Source organism: Macaca mulatta, chromosome 7, assembly GCF_049350105.2.
Source record: "Macaca mulatta isolate MMU2019108-1 chromosome 7, T2T-MMU8v2.0, whole genome shotgun sequence".
In the NCBI taxonomy this organism is placed as follows: Eukaryota; Metazoa; Chordata; class Mammalia; order Primates; family Cercopithecidae; genus Macaca; species Macaca mulatta.
The window spans coordinates 10,999,070-11,017,687 of record NC_133412.1 but is presented as its reverse complement, the minus strand read 5'-3'; the positions used below and the strand labels follow the sequence as shown (position 1 = coordinate 11,017,687).

The 18,618-nt window shown below is 43.4% G+C and overlaps 1 protein-coding gene across 1 annotated transcript in view; it reads right to left on the bottom strand.

The window, feature by feature from the left end:
- RYR3 (ryanodine receptor 3) overlaps positions 1 to 18,618 on the bottom strand; it is a 566,953-nt gene that overhangs the window by 35,241 nt on the left and 513,094 nt on the right. Inside the window, exons 74-84 of the mRNA XM_028850703.2 lie at positions 15,305 to 15,401; positions 13,593 to 13,699; positions 12,509 to 12,560; positions 11,504 to 11,560; positions 9,760 to 9,859; positions 9,527 to 9,606; positions 7,549 to 7,625; positions 4,963 to 5,036; positions 4,372 to 4,389; positions 3,886 to 3,966; positions 3,350 to 3,438 (exon numbers count right to left, since the gene is read on the bottom strand). Coding sequence (XP_028706536.2) covers positions 3,350 to 3,438; positions 3,886 to 3,966; positions 4,372 to 4,389; positions 4,963 to 5,036; positions 7,549 to 7,625; positions 9,527 to 9,606; positions 9,760 to 9,859; positions 11,504 to 11,560; positions 12,509 to 12,560; positions 13,593 to 13,699; positions 15,305 to 15,401 — 832 coding nt within the window. The remainder of the gene's footprint in view (positions 1 to 3,349; positions 3,439 to 3,885; positions 3,967 to 4,371; positions 4,390 to 4,962; positions 5,037 to 7,548; positions 7,626 to 9,526; positions 9,607 to 9,759; positions 9,860 to 11,503; positions 11,561 to 12,508; positions 12,561 to 13,592; positions 13,700 to 15,304; positions 15,402 to 18,618) is intronic.

The following is an 18,618-nucleotide window of genomic DNA, read 5'->3' as shown; positions in this document are numbered from 1 at the left end:
TAATCATAATAACAGCAACAATGTAACAGCTAACGTTGTAAGTGCCAGACATTGTTCTGAGTGCATTACATATACGGGCATACATCAGAGATTCAGAGCTAATCTGAGTTTGATTACAGATAAACTACAGTAAAGTGAATATTACAATAAAGTGAGTTGTACAAAATGTTGATTTCTCAGTGCACATGAAAGTTATGTTTACAATATGCTGTAGTCTGTTAAGTGTGCAACAGCATTATGTCTTTAAAACACAATGTACATGCCATCATTAAAAAATACTTATGGCTAAAAAGTGCTAACAATCATCTGAGCTCTCAGCAAGTTGTAAGTTCCACCATCTTTTTGCCTTGATGTTGTTGGCCACTGACTGAACAGGGTGGTGGCTGCTGAAGGTTGAGGTGGCTGTGGCAATTTCTTAAAATAAGACAATGTTAACTGCATCAACTGACTTCCTTTCATGAAAGATTTCTCCGTAGCATGTACTGTTTGATAGCATTTTACCCACAGAACTTCTTTCAAAATTGGAGTCAATCTTCTCAAACTCTGCCACTCCTTTATGAACTAAGTTTATGTAATATTTTAAATCCCTTTTGGCATTTCAACAATGTTTACAGTGTTTTCACCAGCAAGATTCCATCTCAGGAAACCACTTTCTTTGCTCATCCATGAGAGGCAACTCTTCATTTGTCAAAGTTTGATCGTGAGATTGCAGCAATTCAGCTTTATGTTCTTCAGGCTCCACTACTAATCCTAGTTCTCTTGCTATTTCCAACACATCTGCAGTTATTTCCTCCACTGAAGTCTTGACCCCCTCCAAATCATCTACAAGGGTTGCAATCAACTTCCTCAACTCCTGTTAATGTTGATATTTCGACCTTTTCCCACGAATCACAATTTTTTTCTTTTTTTTTTTTTTTTTTTTTGAGATGCAGTCTTGCTCTGTCGCCCAGGCTGGAGTGCAGTGGTACGATCCTGGCTCACTGCAAGCTCCACCTCCCGGGTTCACGCCATTCTCCTGCCTCAGCCTCCTGAGTAGCTGGGACTACAGGCACCTGCCACCACGCCCGGCTAATTTTTTTTTTTTAATTTTTAGTAGAGACGGGGTTTCACCATGTTATTCAGGATGGTCTCGATCTCCTGACCTTGTGATCCGCCCGCCTCGGCCTCTCAAAGTGCTGGGATTACAGACGTGAGCCACTGCGCCTGGCCCACAGTGTTTTTTAATGACATCTACAATGTTGAATCTTTTCCAGAAGGTTTTCAACTTACCTTGCCCAGATCCATCAGAGGAATCACTATCTATAGCAGCTGTAGCCTTACAAAATGTATTTCTTAAAAAATAAGACTTGCAAGTCAAAATTACTCCTTGATCCATGGGCTGCAGAATAAATGTTGTATTAGCAGGCATGAAAACAGGATTCATTTCCTTGTATATCGCCATCAGAGCTCTTGGAACCAGGTGCATGGTCAACGAACAGTAATATTTTGAAAGGAATCTTTTTTTTTCTGAGCAGTGGGTGTCAAGAGTGGGCTTAAAATAGTAAACCATGCTGTAAACGATGACAATCCAAGCTTTGTTCTTCTATACATAGAGCATGGGCAGAGTAGATTTACCATAATTCTTAAGGGCCCTAGAATTTCTGGAATGGTAAACAAGCAGTGGCTTCAACTTAAAGCTACCAGCTGGACTGCCCCGATAAGAAAGTCAGCCTGTCCTTTGAAGCTCTGAAGCGAGCTATTGGCTTGTCCTCTCTAACTATGAAAGTCCTAGATGGTATCCCTCTTCCAGGAGAAGGCTGTTTCATGTATGCGGGAAATCTGTTGTTTAGTGTGACCACCTTCATCAATTATCCTAGCTAGATCTTCTGGATAACTTGCTGCAGCTTCTACATCTGCACTTGCTGCTTTACCTTACACTTTTGTTATGGAGATGACTTCTTTCCCTAAACCTCATGAACCAAACTCTGCTAGCTTTAAACTGTTCTTAGGCAGCTTCCTCACCTCTCTCAGCCTTCACAGAATTGAAGAGAGTTAAAGCCCTGCTCTAGATTAGATTTTGGCCTACGAGAATGTTGTCGCTGGTTTGACCTTCTATCCAGACCACTCGCACTGTCCCCATTTCAGTAATAAGGGTATTTTGCTATCTTATCATTCATATGTTCACTGAGGCAGCCCTTTTAATGTCCTTTTTCTTTGCATAGCTTGGCTGTTTAGTGCAAGGGGCCTAGCTTTTGGCCTGTCTTAGCTTTCAACACGCCTTCCTTCCTAAGCTTAATCATTTCTAGCTTTTGATTTAAAGTGGGAGACATGTGACTCATCCTTTCACTCGAACACTCAGAGGCCATTGTAGGGTTATTAACTGACCGAACCTCAACACTGTTATGTCTCAGGGAACAGGCAGGCCTGAGGAGGAGGGGGAACAGTTGGTGGAGTGGTCAGAACACACGCAACATTGATTAAGTTTGCTGTCTTACATGGGCATATTTCATGGCACCCCAAAACAATTACGATAGTAACACCAAAGATCACTGATCACCTTACAAGTATAATAGTGAAAAGTCTGAAATATTGTGAGAATCATCAAAATGTGACAGAGACACCAAGTCAGTACATGCTGTTGGTAAAACAGCAGATAGACTTGCTTGATGCAGGGTTACCACAAACCTTCGATTTGTAAAACACACAGCATCTGTGAAGCACAATCAAATCAACTGCAATAAAATGAGGTATACCTGTATTCAAATGTACCACCCTATGGCACAGGTGCTACCCCTTTTACTGATGAAAAAACTGGAACACAGGCGCGTTAAATAGATTGCTCTAGGTTACAAACCAGTAAGTGGCAGAACCAGGATGAGGAATCAGCAAAGAGGAAAAAAAAATCTCTTTTTGTTAATATGTTTGTATAGATTTTCTCAACATAATTTGGACTCCCTTGAAACAAACCATCTGACTTCTCAACACGAACTTGTAAACTCATCCTATTCCTATCATCTTGTGTAAGTCTTTTTTTCTAGTGAAATCTGTTCTCATTCACAGGTTATTTCAGAGCTTTTGGTTGTCTTATACTCTTGATTGTTTTATAGCACCACAGATCGGTTTTCACTGGCAAAACTAAAGTAAACCAGCATTTTATAACAGATGATTTGGTGTTTAACCACATCTCCCACTTCTGTCTTCAAATGTACTCTTTGGACGCTGGACTTCCCATGCATCTGTGGATATACATTACAACGCCTTCCTTATGGGGGTCTGACTGTATCCTGGGCTGTCCCTGACCCTGTGTAACTGTGTTTATCTTTTGGAAGCAAAGGTGAGAGGTCCCATTGTCCAAGGCCCTCCCACTCACCTGCAGACGCAGAAGGTAGTCCACAGTGCTGATGATGACATTCACGGTGGTGGTGTTACCCATCTGAGTCCGCAGGAAGTTCTGAAAGTCTGAGAGCACCAGTGCTGGGTCAGAGCTTGTCCCTGCCATGCCAAGGGGGCCAGGCATGCCCTCTCAGCTGAGCTCAGATAAGACAGTCTATGTGAAAAGGCTTACAAGAATACCATGTTTGGATCATGGCAGACCCTGTAGGGCAGAGCTCTGCTCTGAGCACCCCCCAACCTGCCGACACCAGAAACTGGACTTAATGAGCCCAACGGGCTAGATGGAAAGGGCTGGGTATTTAGATTTCTCATCTAAAGATTCTGGAAGCAGCTTAGCCTTGGTGGCACTAAATATCACTAGCCATGATATTCACATAGTTTCTTATTGAGGAATGCATTAACTGATGTCCTGGAGTTAACAACCAGTTGCATCAAATGGAGGCCTACTGAATGGAATTTTAGTTTTGTCCCTGAGTGCTGTGTTTCCTTGGCAGATCAATCTGTTCCACTCACCACTGTTATGTCCCTCACAAAGTAACTGTAGGAATCTAAAGAGATCACGCGTGAACTCGTCATTCTGGAGTACTTTTTCACCTTGAAAACATAAAATGTTGATGAGCATCGGTTTGGCTTCTCAACAGAGACTACTTTCTAATGCAAGTGACTACACAGATGATAAAGGAGTTGTGTCAGAATGGTTTGGAAAAGGAACTCTGGATGAATGGTGAAAAGCCCGATCAAACCGAGCTGAGGCTGCAGAGCACAATGCCCAACAAAGGCATTTGTAATGAAGACAACTGGGTAAGGAGAGTAAATGGCTCACGGTCCATAACCCATGCTTTACAGATGGAAGACACTTCTTTAATTAAGCACCAAACTGCTGAGTTCAACTCAACATGCAACCACCAAGCCTAAAATGTTTCTGTGCTGAGGCAATTAAATGAGATCTCCTAGGATTCACACACATGGTAGGAACTCAGGCCAGAAACTGAAACTTACCACGTTCACGAACAATGACTGGTAATGAGAGAAAAATTGAAGAATACAAAGTAAGAAAACTGTAAACATCATGATAAACTGTCTTTAGTTAAAACTGGCTATGTGAACACATCTATCCTAGATGATAGCTTTATTAAAGCTACTTTTGGAAACATTTTGCTGAAACAGAGCAAGTCCCTGCATATTAAGCAGACATAAGCTCTGACCAGAAATAGGTAATTAAGACTTTAACAGCTGGGTGCGGGGGCTCACGCCTGTAATTCCAGCACTATGGGAGGCCAAGGTGGGGTGGATCACCTGAGGTCAGGAGTTCAAGACCAGCCTGGCCAACATGATGAAACGCCACCTCTACTAAAAATACAAAAAATTCGCTGGGTATGGTGGCGGATGCCTGTAATCCCAGCTCCTCGGGAGGCTGAGGCAGGAGAATTGCCTGAACCCAGGAGACAGAGGTTGCAGTGAGCTGAGATCGCGCCACTGCAGTCCAGCCTGAGCAACAAGAGCGAAACTCTGCCTGGGGGAAAAAAAAAAAAAAAAAAAAAAAGATTTTAATCAGGAAGAGAATGGCCTTCACATTTACTAGTTACTTACGTGTTCCTTCTTCAGTCACCATCCCCAGGCCTTCAGCTTTATTCTGCCTCTCAAATGCATTCAAATCAAGGACACTTTTAATAGACAGAAAGAAACAAGGTTCAGGGCTATGCACACTGGGAAAGCAGATTTCTAACGTCAGTGTATCTATTGACTAAGAATATCCTGCCCCTGTGTTATCATAAATAAACTAACACATTCCAGGGTGGTTGAAAGTCTAATGATTCCTTGGTTTTGTGCCGAGCAGCATTGTCTTAGGTGCCTGTAGCTCAGAGACTTTGTTACATACAGGTAGAGGGGTCACGAACACTTACGGTGACTCTCATTGTCTGTCCAGTTTGAGTCTTTTCTTATGAAGGTTTAGAAAGGTTTTCCAAATAAAGAAGGAATCATTTGTTTCGAAGATTTCTCGAGGGAAAGTTTACTCTAAACTGCGCTGATTCATGTTTGCCTCCCACCTTTACCTACTTTCTCTGAGAATCATATGGAATTGTGGTTTCCAGAGCTTAGGACAAGCTACAAACTTCCCGATTTCAAAGGGCCACACCCTTTTATGATTCTACAACATGCAAAAGCCTATAGAAGCTGAGGTTCCGCTTTCCATAGGCAATAGTGTCTCCAGGTGTTCCTGAACCTATGACAAGTTGTCCTTCATTTTTGTCCCTCCTCCCCACAACCTTCCCAGTCACAGCCACTGCCAAATTTTACTTAGCCAGGAAGCCTTAGTGCAACCACAAAGCTTGGTGATGAATCCATTATATGATCATGTTATTTCTAAGTGGGGCTCATTCCATTTTACTAACAGAGTCTAACTTATTCCTGAATCTGAAAGGTTTCATAGAACATAGAATATAGCTCTTAGGAAAGTTTATGGCTAAGTTCATTAAGACTCTGCAAAACTTAGCTTTCCTTCTGCCACTGGGCAAAGCCATGGAGAAAAATCTGGCATTCCTGTTTTCTTTTTAAGGAGTCACATGTTTTGTGATTTAGGTAAATTCCATTTACCTAATTTCATCACTTAGGTAAAAATGATTTAGGTAAACAGTGAAATCTCTACTGCCATTTTTGTTGGGTTTTTTCCCCAGATTCTGCTGGCAAAAAGGCCTGCTCATCAACACAAAGCTATCCTTCTACTGTCGTTTAGCTGCCAGGGGAGGAAAACATGGGAAAAGCCATTTGGACATAGTTGCTCTGAAGCAGCAGTTTTGAATGTGAATCTGTACAACACACATTTCTGGTCCTTACTCCATTCCTAAATGCCCATTTTGAATGTTTTAATTTCCCTACTGCTTAAATATTTTAAAAACATACATTGTTTTCATCATCATACAAAACCCAGCAGTAAGACACCTTAAAACTTCTGTTAGAACTCACTTGGCATCTAAGCGTGTATCACCTGTCTCTCCAAACTGTCATTATACATGAGTTTAGAAATATTAAGGATTACAGGATACTGAGAGAACTCTTAGAAAGTAAATGGATAATTTTATGAGCAATATGAAGTTGAGCTGCCTTGATTTTTGCCATCTCTGAGTTCATACGTACTATTTTAGCCTCAGAGGGTCAGGCCTGGAAATACTCCGTTTTGTTTTCCTGAGAGAGATAATAAATGAATAAACTGTTGGTGGGGAAGAAGCCCCACAGAGCTGAGAATAAAGAATTATCCTGCAGCTCAGATACACTCCCTACTGCCCGGGTTACGATATTTTACCCAGTGAAATATGGTTAGCAAAAGTATATAGTCCACCAAAAGAAAGGATGTCCATCCTCCAAATTTTTAAATGGAAAGCATAATTGGAGGTAAATGAGCTAGGTAATTAAAAGTTTAATTTCTTTTACAATTATTTGCAGCCTATCCAAATACATATGAATCTTAGACAATAGGCTGACACTTTTCTTAGATAGATTCTGGCTCATCTCTGAATTGAGCAAGTATCATGACCTATGACTCTTGGTTATATATCATTTATGTGTCAGAGCCGTTCAGCCATGAGGGGTGGCTTAAACAGCTTAATCATATGAATGGAAAGTTCAAAGCCTTGTTTTTTAGGCTATGTCCAAATGGTCCCACGCCAGGATGTACCCCTGTCAAAATGGATGTGTCAAAATACATACCACCCTAACACACGTTCGAGCTCAAAGAACTGTTAAGATAAGATGAACGAAGTACCTAGTGGCTTTAATAAAACATAGCCTTGAGTCATGGCCAGGAATCCCCCCGCTTTTCCATTCTTTTCTGGTTTGACTTTTATGGGCATACATGTTTGAGGAGAAACTCAATGTGCACACTGAGCCTCCTGGGAGAGCAACATAAAAATGGAGGTAAGGAAAGGAGATTACACACAACGCCAGTGAGGGAGCGTGGGTACGTGGCTAATGGCAATCCCATTTTCCCCTCTGAAGGCTAGTTGAATTGTAATCCTGAAGACTGGAGGAACACCACCTACTCTCTCAGCTTTCTAAAGTAGGTGACTCCTCTCTCCAGAATTCTATGGTAGGCCAGTACATTTTGTGCTCCCCTTCCCCTGCCACCTATCCTTAGAGGCAAGAGTTTTTTAAATGCTGTGGTAGTTTTCCCGCATTTACCTGCAAGACTGCATAAGACCAGAAAGGCTTTGAAAGAATCCAGCATCCTTTTTCTCCTTTAGGTAATCTAGCATTTTCTGCAAGGGAGACACGTTGTAAAGGGAAGAGTCATGAAAACTATGCCACAGAGCTGACCCTCCTAATCCTGATGGAGAAATCTCCAGCCACACTGAGTTGGATCCTCTACATAGGGAATCAGAGTCCCTTGGGGTAGATTATGTTTATTTTATACAGGCCCACTGGCGTTTCTTCTAGGGAAAAGACATTCATAGACCTACTGTTTGAGGTCCCTTCTATTTGGGAACAAGCACCAAGGCCTTGATACAGTAATGTATCATGAAGCTGAGTTATAATCTGAATAGCTCATGCTACGAATTTGGCACACAGGAGCAAGGAGTTTAGCCAGTGAGGAGCCTCGCTGAAAGCTCAGTATTTCTTTCACAACGAGGCCTTGTTTCCTGTGTTCTCTCTTACTGGAAGGTAGGAACTTTGTCTGACATAATAAAAATTTTGTTTTTTAAAAAATAAACAAAAGGCGCTGTAAGAAAGTCAACTGACAGCTAGTGGTAGGTGGTAGAAACAGAAAGTGAAGGATAACTTAGAAAATGACAGTTTTTAATGAAAAATTGGAGAAATTGTGGGGGGATGAGTTAAAGACTGGGAAAAGCTATATGCAACAATGGTAGTTGTGAATGTAAAGACTCTCCCAGGCCCTGGGATATAACCCTCATGAATGCCAAGGGTCTGTTTGGGGAGGGATTGCATTAGGAGATATACCTAATGTAAATGATAAGTTAATGGGTGCAGCACACCAACATGGCACATGTATATATATGTAACAAACCTGCACGTTGTGCACATGTACCCTAGAACTTAAAGTATAATAATAAATAAATAAAGAAAGAAAAAGAAAATGGCACTCAGAATTTAAGTCAAGGTAAACAAAAACAAAAAAAAGAAATTTCACTTCCTTGTACACACAGATGCCCTTAACCAGAACCCGGAGGGCCTGAGAAACACCGGTGCATTCCTGTCTTCTGTAGCCTGTTCCAATTCAGATTGTTGAAGGAATACTCTGTGTCAGGTACTTGGTTGTATGCTTCTATGTGTTGTTGCATTTAATGCTCACTAGAGTGTAGGCTGCACGATGGCAGGAGTTTTTATTTGTATTACTCACTGCTACACCCTCAGCCTTTGCAGCAGAGCCTGGCATGGTCATCAGCCAGTAAAGAGTTGCTCAATGAATGAATGAATGAATGAATAACAGGTTTTTTTGTTTTTGTTTTTGCTTTTGTTTTGAGACGGAGTCTCGTTTTGTCGCCCAGGCTGGAGTACGGTGGCTGGATCTCAGCTCACTGCAAGCTCTGCCTCCCGGGTTTACGCCATTCTCCTGCCTCAGCCTCCCGAGTAGCTGGGACTACAGGCGCCCACCACCTCGCCCGGCTAGTTTTTTGTATTTTTTAGTCGAGACGGGGTTTCACTGTGTTAGCCAGGATGGTCTCGATCTCCTGACCTCGGGATCCGCCCGTCTCGGCCTCCCAAAGTGCTGGGATTACAGGCTTGAGCCACCGCGCCCGGCCGAATAACAGGTTTATGAGTTTATCAACTCCACTTAACTGCTGAGGCTCCTTGCTCATAGTAAAGGCAGCTAATAAGTGAAAATAAAGGGCTAAAGTAAAAACCTAACTCTCAGGACATTTTTCTAGAGAATATTTATACAGAAAGCTATCTACTGATGAAAAACTAAATGTTTTTTATATTTAATCCTGGGTAAAACCTCTTTATTAAAGACACATTTGCCTGTAGAATCCCAGCCCTGGTTGTGTTCCCAGCTACTCTGATGTAACTGGCCACTAAGGACAAATGCCAGCTAAGTGATTCTGGGTGTACCCCTAGTCAACTCCTCTTCCCTGAAGCATGACGGGAGTCAAATGGGAATACCCCGGGAGTCTGCCCAGACACCGCAAGTTCCCATTACCTGTTGCACACCAGCATTGCCTCCGTTCAGAATGGCGATCCCCAGCTTCAGAGTCTCAACCACCATGGGGCTCATCTCACCTGCCATGGTGAAGATTCTATTGAATCACTAAGGAAACAGATGGTAAATCATGCCTACTGGGCCTTAGCAGGGCTCTTTAATAATGGCTTTATGTCACAGCATGATATCTTTGTGGAAGTTACATGGGTCCATCCAGAAACTAGGGAAATCACCTTTGCTAGCGCTTATCATCTGAAGGACCATCTCCGCGGCACCACGCTCATGCAGCCGAGCTTGCTGATACAGGGTTTTCTGCTTCTCCATCTCCTTCTCCTGGGGGGCAAACAAATCACAGGGAAAGACTGGTTTCTACCCACCACCAGGGAGTTCACCCATAGTGAGGTGAGAGAGAATTTCCCAGTTACCTAAGGAAGGCAACACACATCAACCTGGATAAAGCAGACCTCTGAAGTTCATTTCCAGACACTACCCAGCTTTCTAAACCTGTCTACCCATCACTCTTATTTTGATGATATATTTTCCATTTTTTGTACTGATAGAAAATGCAGTTCATTCCTTTTGGATACCTTAATTGTGAGAAGCAACCCGACATGAAAATGTGTTTGTTTTCTATGTTCTGTTACACAGGGAAACCTGCTGAGGGGTCTACTTGAGTATTTCTGGCTGAATGCAGGAAATGCTCACTTATCTGGAATGCTCAGACCACAGCTAACAGTTTCTTTCTTTTTTTTTTTTTTTTTTTTTTTTTTGGAGATGGAGTCTTGTTCTGTCTCCCAGGCTGGAGTGCAGTGGTGTGATCTCAGCTCACTGGAAACTCTGCCTCCTGGGTTCAAACGATTCTCCTACCTTAGCCTCCCCAGTAGCTAGGATTACAGTCGTGTGCCACCACAACCAGCTAATTTTGTATTTTTAGTAGAGATGGGGTTTCGCCATGCTGGCCAGGCCATTTTTTGAGACAGAGTTTTGCTCTTGTCCCCCAGGCTGGAGTGTCAGGCTGGTCTCGAACTCCTGACATCAGGTGATCCACCCGCCTTGGCCTCCCAAAGTGCTAGGATTGCAGGCGTGAGCCGCCGTACACTTTCTACCAGACATGGGTTATGGGACTGTCAAAGCTTTCCAGACTGTAATTATAGTCATTTACTTCTGCTGTGTTTTGTCATATACTTTGTCTACAAAAGAGTACAAGTAACCTAATATAGTTTAATCTTGAGAATTTCAGGGTCCTGTACTGCCTCAAAATAAAAATCACTATCAACTTGCATTTATAGAATAATAGTGCAAAAACCATTCAAGTATCTCCATTCCTCTGATTTTTTAATCATATTTATTTATTTTATTATTTTTTTTTGAGAGACTGGATGTTACTCTGTCCCCCAGCCTGGAGTGCAGTGGTACAATCAGAACTCACTGCAGCCTCAAATACTTGGGCTCAAGCTATCCTTCTACCTCGGCCTCCTGAGCAGCTGGGACTATAGGAGCACACTACCATACCCAGCTAATTTTTAAATTTTTGTATAGATGAGTTAGGTCTCCCTGTGTTGCCCAGGCTGGTCTTGAACTTCTAAGCTCAAGTGATCTTCCCTCCCCTGGCCTCCCAAAGTGCTGGGATTACAGGTGTGAGCCACCACGCTTGACTTGATTTTCATTTTTCTGATTTTTTTTTCATTTCAGATGTTTCAGTTTGTCCTTCTATGGCCCCTGTTACTACAGTCATTGAGTAAAATTTCCCACAAGAACAAAGCTAGTGGTTTGTTGACTGGCATACTACCTGCTACCTTTTCATGGGCAGACAGACAGGACAACCACAGCTAATGGGTGTGCTTTATTAAGGCAGATTTGCCAACTCACACACTCCTGGTGGGCGAGCCACTTACGCTAACGTCAGCCCCCACCTCTGAAGGCCTGGCCTGTTGGCCTTGGAGGGTGGCTCTGTTTTTAACCTTCATGAGAACTTACTTCGAATGTTTTTTCCTTGTCTTCATCTGCTTCTTCGTCCTCACCACTTTGACAACTCTGGATTTCAGGGAGCAGGGAAGGGAGAAGACAGACAACCAAATTAAAGGTGAATCTAATAAACACAACTCTGCAAGGGCAGGGGACAGCATGTAATTCACAGGCACCTCAGGACCTCAGCACTGTGTAAAACCAGGAACATTTTGGCCACTGCTGGGCAACATTTCTACCGTAAATGCCATCTTTGCAGTTACCATAGAGTTCATTAATGAGAAATGAGAACACGGAGCTCACATCATCAATGGCGACTTAGCTGGTTTAACCACAGACTGGAACCCTCCTTCCTTAGTAAAGTTCCGGTGTAAATGGGAGACAGGAAGGCAGGGAGCTGCCACTTCCTAGATACAGCCCCAAGGGCATGGCAAGAAGATTGGAGACACATCACCTAGGATGTGAATCCTAAAGTGCCTCTTCCCACTGGGGCCCTGTGGTACAGCTAGATCAACGAATAGGTGCTCCTATACCCCAACACATTCTTTCTGCCTGACATGAAAGTTTCCCTTATTCACTCAGCATTCTAGAGGTCACCATCTTTCTAGGTGACGTAGAACATCTCTGGTCACACTGCCTCTTCCAGAACACCGAGAACTCTCTCTAGTTTCTAACCTTCACCTGTGGATGTGTTTGAACTGTCTGATGTATTCTGAACATTGAGTGAAAACACAAGGGTAGTCTGTATGCCTAAGCCCCATTTAGCTGGCTTTAGAAATGTCAGTGTGAACCTATCCACCAGCACTCATTGTTTCTGCAAAGCTTCAAGGTTTCCTTAGGAAGACAGTGAAGTGGTTTACTAATACCATCTCTATGGCACATGAATTGTGCAATGCCTGAAACCTACGTCATGACAAAGTCCCAGGCCTGCTATGCAACATGACAATTTTCATGCATCTAAAGAAGTCTAAGGGAAGATAGAAAGACAGAGACAATGGGCAGAAAACCTAGGTGTACCTTAGCCATCATGCTGGAATAGGAGGTGTACAAAGGGTCGTCTTCCAATTTGCTGGAAAGAATGGAGGAAATATTTAGCAGGATACTTTTTTTTTTTTTTTTTTGAGACATAGTTTTGCTCTTGTCCCCCAGGCTGGAGTGCAATGGTGCGATCTCGGCTCACTGCAACCTCCACCTCCTGGATTTGAGTGATTCTCCTGCCTCAACCTTCCCAGTAGCTGGGAGGACAGGCACCCGCCACCACACCCAGCTAATTTTTTTGTATTTTTAGTAGAAACAGGGTTTCACCATATTGGCCAGGCTGGTCTCAAACTCCTGCTTCAAGTGATCCACCCGCCTTGGCCTCCCAAAGTGCTGGAATTACAGGCATGAGCCACCGTGCCCGGCCTTAGCAGGCTACTCTTTGAACCCCACAAGAAAGACTAAGAGTCATATAAATTTCAAATTATAAGTACTAGTGAATTAATCAGAAAATCCCTTCCCCAACTCTGATTCTTAGAAACCACTCTGAAAATGTGAACCAGCATTGGCTTAACACGGAATTCAGAGATTAACTGATTCATGGAAACAGTTTTAGGCTGTTTAATCTTCAGCTCCGCGTCTGACATTATGAAGAGCAGGCTGTGGCTTGATGTAGTTTCCCTAGACATATCTTTTTTTCTGGAGACGGAGTTTCACTCTTGTTGCCCAGGCTGGAATGCAATGGCAGCCTCTGACTCCCAGGTTCAAGCGACTGTCCTGCCTTAGCCTCCTGAGTAGCTGGGATTACAGGCGTGCACCACCATGCCTGGCAAATTTTGTAGTTTCAGTAGAGACAGTGTTTTACCATGTTGGTCAGGCTGGCCTCGAACTCCTGACCTCAGACGGTCCATCCGCCTTGGCCTCTTAAAGTGCTGGGATTACAGGCATGAGCCACCGCGCCTGGCTCCCTAGATATATCTTGATGGCCACATATAAGGCAGCAAGGATGGCTGCTCAAATCTGGCTTCCCCTTTCCACCCACTGCCGTCTGAGAGAGGAAGGTTAGGAGTGGACACAAGTATCCCTGGTGCGTGAGAGAAGCAGGTGATCTGGTGGTTCTGACCTCCTCTCCGTGAGAGCGTTGCGGCTAAAATAGAGAATGATCTGATGCAGTGGGTCAGGTTGTTTTTCGATCTCTTCCTCCTCCTCCTCTTCCACCTTTGGAGATTTCTACACAAACCAACACAGATAGGTTTTAGGCATGAACTTAATCTCGTGCCACGTGACTGCATGCGAACAAAGAGAAGGTAAAGCGCAAGGCATAGAATGCATCAGACTAAAGCACAAAACAAAACCGCTGCGTCATCTATTTATTTCAGGATAGAAGCCCTAAAGGTGCGAGGTTTGAGATATATGTGTATATATGTATATCTATTTTTTATTTTTACAGCCAATCAAAGAAACATTCCAATTCCAGGTTAAAACAAAAAAAAAAAAGCAAAAGGCTGCCCATAAAGGGAATAGCTACAGATCCCAATCAGCTGACCTCTCATGCAAGCTCTGGACACCTGAGTTCAGGAGGAAAACCCCAGAGTCACCTGAAAGACTGACTCTCTCAGGCCAACAGCGCCATTTCGTTTGAAGAGCTGGGCTCGACATGGAGGTGGGGCAAGAGTTACAAAGCAGTGGAGCCATTTTGGGTCTAATACTCGTCTAGATTCAACCCAGCAAAACATTTCTCTTTCCTAACCTAACTCTTGCTTCTAAAATTCTTGTTGCTCCTGAGAGCTGCCATCCTGGAGCGGCAGGCCTTGCCCTTCTCCCTTTAGCAGGTCTTTTCTTTATCACCTTTCACGGAAAGAGAAACAGCAGCTAATGTCAGAGGTAAAAGTGAATTTTCTAGCAGTGGCAGAGCCAGCAGGGTGGACCGTATTCGGTAAATTGGTGAGAACTACATGGGTTGTATGAGTGGTTCAGAGGAAGTAGAGGGCTGAAATGACGCTCATTTTCACCTTCACACTCATCAAGAAACTGAGAAAAACAACGAGTGTCTTTCTCACCAACAGGAATATATGAGAAGAATGAAAGACATAAAGACAAAGGGAAGGAAAACAATAGGAAAAGGCTTTAAAAAAGAAGGAAAGAAACAGAGGGTGACGGGACGATAGAAAGACATTCAGAAAAGAGTGACTGTCAGAAACACAGGACAAGATGAACAGAGAGAGTGAGTGATGAGAGAAAAGGGTTCGTGGGAGAAGGAGAAAGAGAACCACAGGCTGGCCAGAGAGGAGGGTTTATTTTCTCTCTGAACCAGAACGCGGCTCTGTGGCACCTCTGCAGTAAGTTTCCCCCTCGTGTGTCATTTTAAGTGACTTTAGAGCATGAAGTCTGTTAGAGACAAGGCATGCCAAATTTTCTGAAAGACCAAATATAGAAATGTAAGATGCAGGAAGGGTATCTAGATGCACCTTCCCCAAAGCAGAACTACTGAGTAGGAATGTGGGGCTATGGCTGGGGTGGCCTCCTGCAACCAATGGTGCTCAAAACTTCACTTAGCATGAACCCCCCATGACATGGCTGCGCATTTCAAGAAATATTAGTTGTTAACAGCGACGATGAGGATGATGATGATAGTATTAGCACCTCCAAGGGAATATTCATCCTCTGGCTCCTACAACCATTAGCAGGGCCTCCCCTGAGCATTTACACAGTTAGTGCTTTTCAAATGTATACACACGATTCCTTGTGAACGTTTAACTGTTACAACCACACCCGTGAATTCAGAAATCAAATTCAACCACACCCATATCTGCTCCCAGGGCAGTCAGTACTTACAGCCAAATCCTGTACTAGTTTCTCTTCAAAGGAATACTCCTCTGTTTCTATCCAAAATCTCTGATAGCCATGGAGGAAGAGGTTAATAGAGCGGTGCCTGAGCAGAAGGGGTGAGAGGGAGGTCAAGAGCGATCCATGGAACTTGTTCTTTTAGTTTGGGCAGTTAATGGTTAGTAAGCAGGACAGACTTTTGTACAATTCTCATCTTCTGATTGGTCAGGGTAGCCAGTAGCACACCACAGAGCTCAATTCAAAGAAACCAGAACCCTCTACCATGACGAGTCTTGAATATTAGAGCATCTTCTGAAAATGACAGTGGTTAGCAAGACATGGCAGTTATCGGTAATCCTACTCTGTTCTCATAGGGTCTTTTTTTTTTTTTTTTTTTTTTTTTTTTTTTTTTTGAGACGGAGTCTTGCTCTGTCACCCAGGCTGGAGTGCAGTGGCGCGATCTCAGCTCACTGCAAGCTCCGCCTCCCGGGTTCCCGCCATTCTCCTGCCTCAGCCTCCTGAGTAGCTGGGACTACAGGCGCCCGCCACCACGCCCGGCTAATTTTTTTTGTATTTTTTAGTAGAGACGGGGTTTCACCATGTTAGCCAGGATGGTCTCGATCTCCTGACCTTGTGATCTGCCCGTCTCAGCCTCCCAAAGTGCTGGGATTACAGGTGTGAGCCACCACGCCCGGCCTTCATAGGGTCTTTATCACATTTCCTCTCCAGTGAGAAATCAATCATGAGGCCAGGTAGCAGTCCTGAAGTATTTGCTTCCTATGGCAATTTCGGTATTCCTTTAGGCTGATCACCCTTCTAGGTAATCCAATCTAAGTCATACGGATGATCAGTGGTTTCATCTTAGAGATACCAAAATACCAAAGTGTGACTTCTTTTCATTCTCCAAGTAACCACACTGGTAAGGTGCTCCAGCTTCTACTTAACAAGGCAAGGTTTAAGCACGTTACGTCATTGGCATATTTTCTGTGTGCCTCATGGATTCGAGTTATGTCCCTGGTATGTGGGTGCACCGAATAACTGGCACGAGTCACTCCCGATAAGCCAGGATTGACTTCTGGGAGTATTAGCCACTGCAAAGCAAAAGCAGCTAAGTGTTTACAAAATGTGAGGACAGTGGTGAGGAGGGAAGGAGAGGAGAGGAAGACAAAAGTCAACACCAGAGTCATTAAGCCCTGGTCATGGTTTTTGGTAGAACACAGCCCTTGCCATCTTTCTTCAAATCTGACCAATCAGAATTCTTCCTGAAAATTGTACAAATTCGTGTTTTTATGGTAACGTTAAATCATGGTCAATAAAGGAGGAGTGTGCAGAGAATGAGCAGGTCTCTCCACAGGTTACATTACCATTAAAATGGGTATAAGCCTGTCATACTGAGTTTTTTCATTAACCTTTTCCAGCCAAACTTGTTGAAAGGTGCTCAGGAAGAAATGATTAATTTTGTGTCTGGAGAGAAGCATACAAGTTTTCTTTTAAAAACTAGCATCAGAGAAAGTTTCCACATAATAAAATAAATCCCTTTAGCCCTTTAGTTTGGGAGATTCTACGTAGTTAGAGGATCACAAGGTGGAGAAGAGAAGTTGTCTGCATCACCAGCTTCTCTGTTGTTATGAAATCTACTTACAGCACTCCATGCTGGAGAGATCACCCACAGCAGCTCCTCTACAACAACTGGGTTAGGGACGGTCATGCTTCATGAAGGACATAGTGAATGTGACTGACTCTTACCCATACAGAGTAAAACTACCGAAAGTGTAGCCCAGATACATAAGGATGGTACTAACATCTTCAGTGGATTTAGAAAAAAATGCTTGTTTTTGAGAGATGTAATTTCTGCCTAGCTGTTCTGGTCCTAGAGACATGTGCTTTAGAGCTGGGCTCTTTTGGAGGCCACCTCAGCACAACGTCAGGTAGAAATCTCAACCAGCTAGGGAAGGAAACACTTTCTGATGTTTTGACACTTCCAGAAAACAAACACAAATTCTATGCACTTTTGCTTTTTCTAACAGGCTATGAATCTCACTTTTCTGTCAGCACTTCAGCAGCCTTAATGCCCAGGACTGCTCGAGCTTGTTTCTCAGCTTTTCATTCAGGAATTCTACTTGATTTGGTGGTGCCTCATTCTCTTCCAAAGATAGTAATCTGTTTTCTTGAAAGAGATCTGTTGGAGCAGGTATGTGTCTCAGAGACCGTGATTCTTTTTTTTTTTTTTTTTTTTTGAAGACAGTCTCGTTCTGTTGCCCGGGCTGGAGTGCAATGGCGCTATCTCAGTTTACTGCAACCTCCGCCTCCCAGGTTCAAGCGATTCTCCCGCTTCAGCCTCCTGAGTAGCTGGGATTACAGGCTGCCACCACCAAGCCTGATTGATTTTTTTTTTAAATTTTTATTTTTTGAGATGGAGTCTCACTCTGTCGCCCAGACTGGAATGCAGTGGCACGACCTCGGCTCACTGCAAGCTCCGCCTCCTGGGTTCAAGCAATTCTCCTGCCTCAGCCTCCCAAGTAGCTGGGATTACAGGCGCACGCCACCATGCTTGGCTAAGTTTTTTTTGTATTTTTAGTAGAGACAGGGTTTCACCATGTTGGCCAGGCTGGTCTCAATCTCCTGACCTCAAGTGATCCGCCCGCCTCAGCCTCCCAAAGTGTGAGGATTACAGGAGTGAGCCACTGCGACCGGCCGAGACCATCATTCTTAACTATCTTCAAAGACCCTAACTAAGAAAGCCCAGGTGGACAGTTGGCTCAGGATGAGGTTATAGGCTACTCTGGACAAATGATGACCAAGATCCACAATTTGATGAAAACAAAATGTCAAGCATAGGAATAGCCCTTTATCTGATATTCCAAAGAAACACATTGATTCACATAAGCTTCAGAGTATACACTTGTCTAAGTCAGCCTATTCTCCCTGAGCAAGTGAGAATATTCCTTCTGATTTGATAAGTCAATGAAACGGAGGCTGATATTCAATTACTAGCTTTTTTTATTGACTGAAGACCCAACCACACCCACTCTGCAATGAGTCTGAGGACAGGAATGTTACTGTATCACCAAAGACACTGAATCAGTCTGGGTGGTCAACTCTGGGCCAGTCTGTCACTGATACTAGTCCCTCTATTGACAAGGATATGTCCCAAACTTTTCAGAAAAAGCTCCAAATATATTTTACTTCAAAGTATAAGCTAAAACACCCAAAGGCATTGCGCCTCTGGCAAGCCTCTTGAGACATCTCCAGCCTTTCTATATTTTGACAGCTAGTACACTGTACTAAAAGATGTTCAAGTTACATTTCTGTACCTGCTGAGG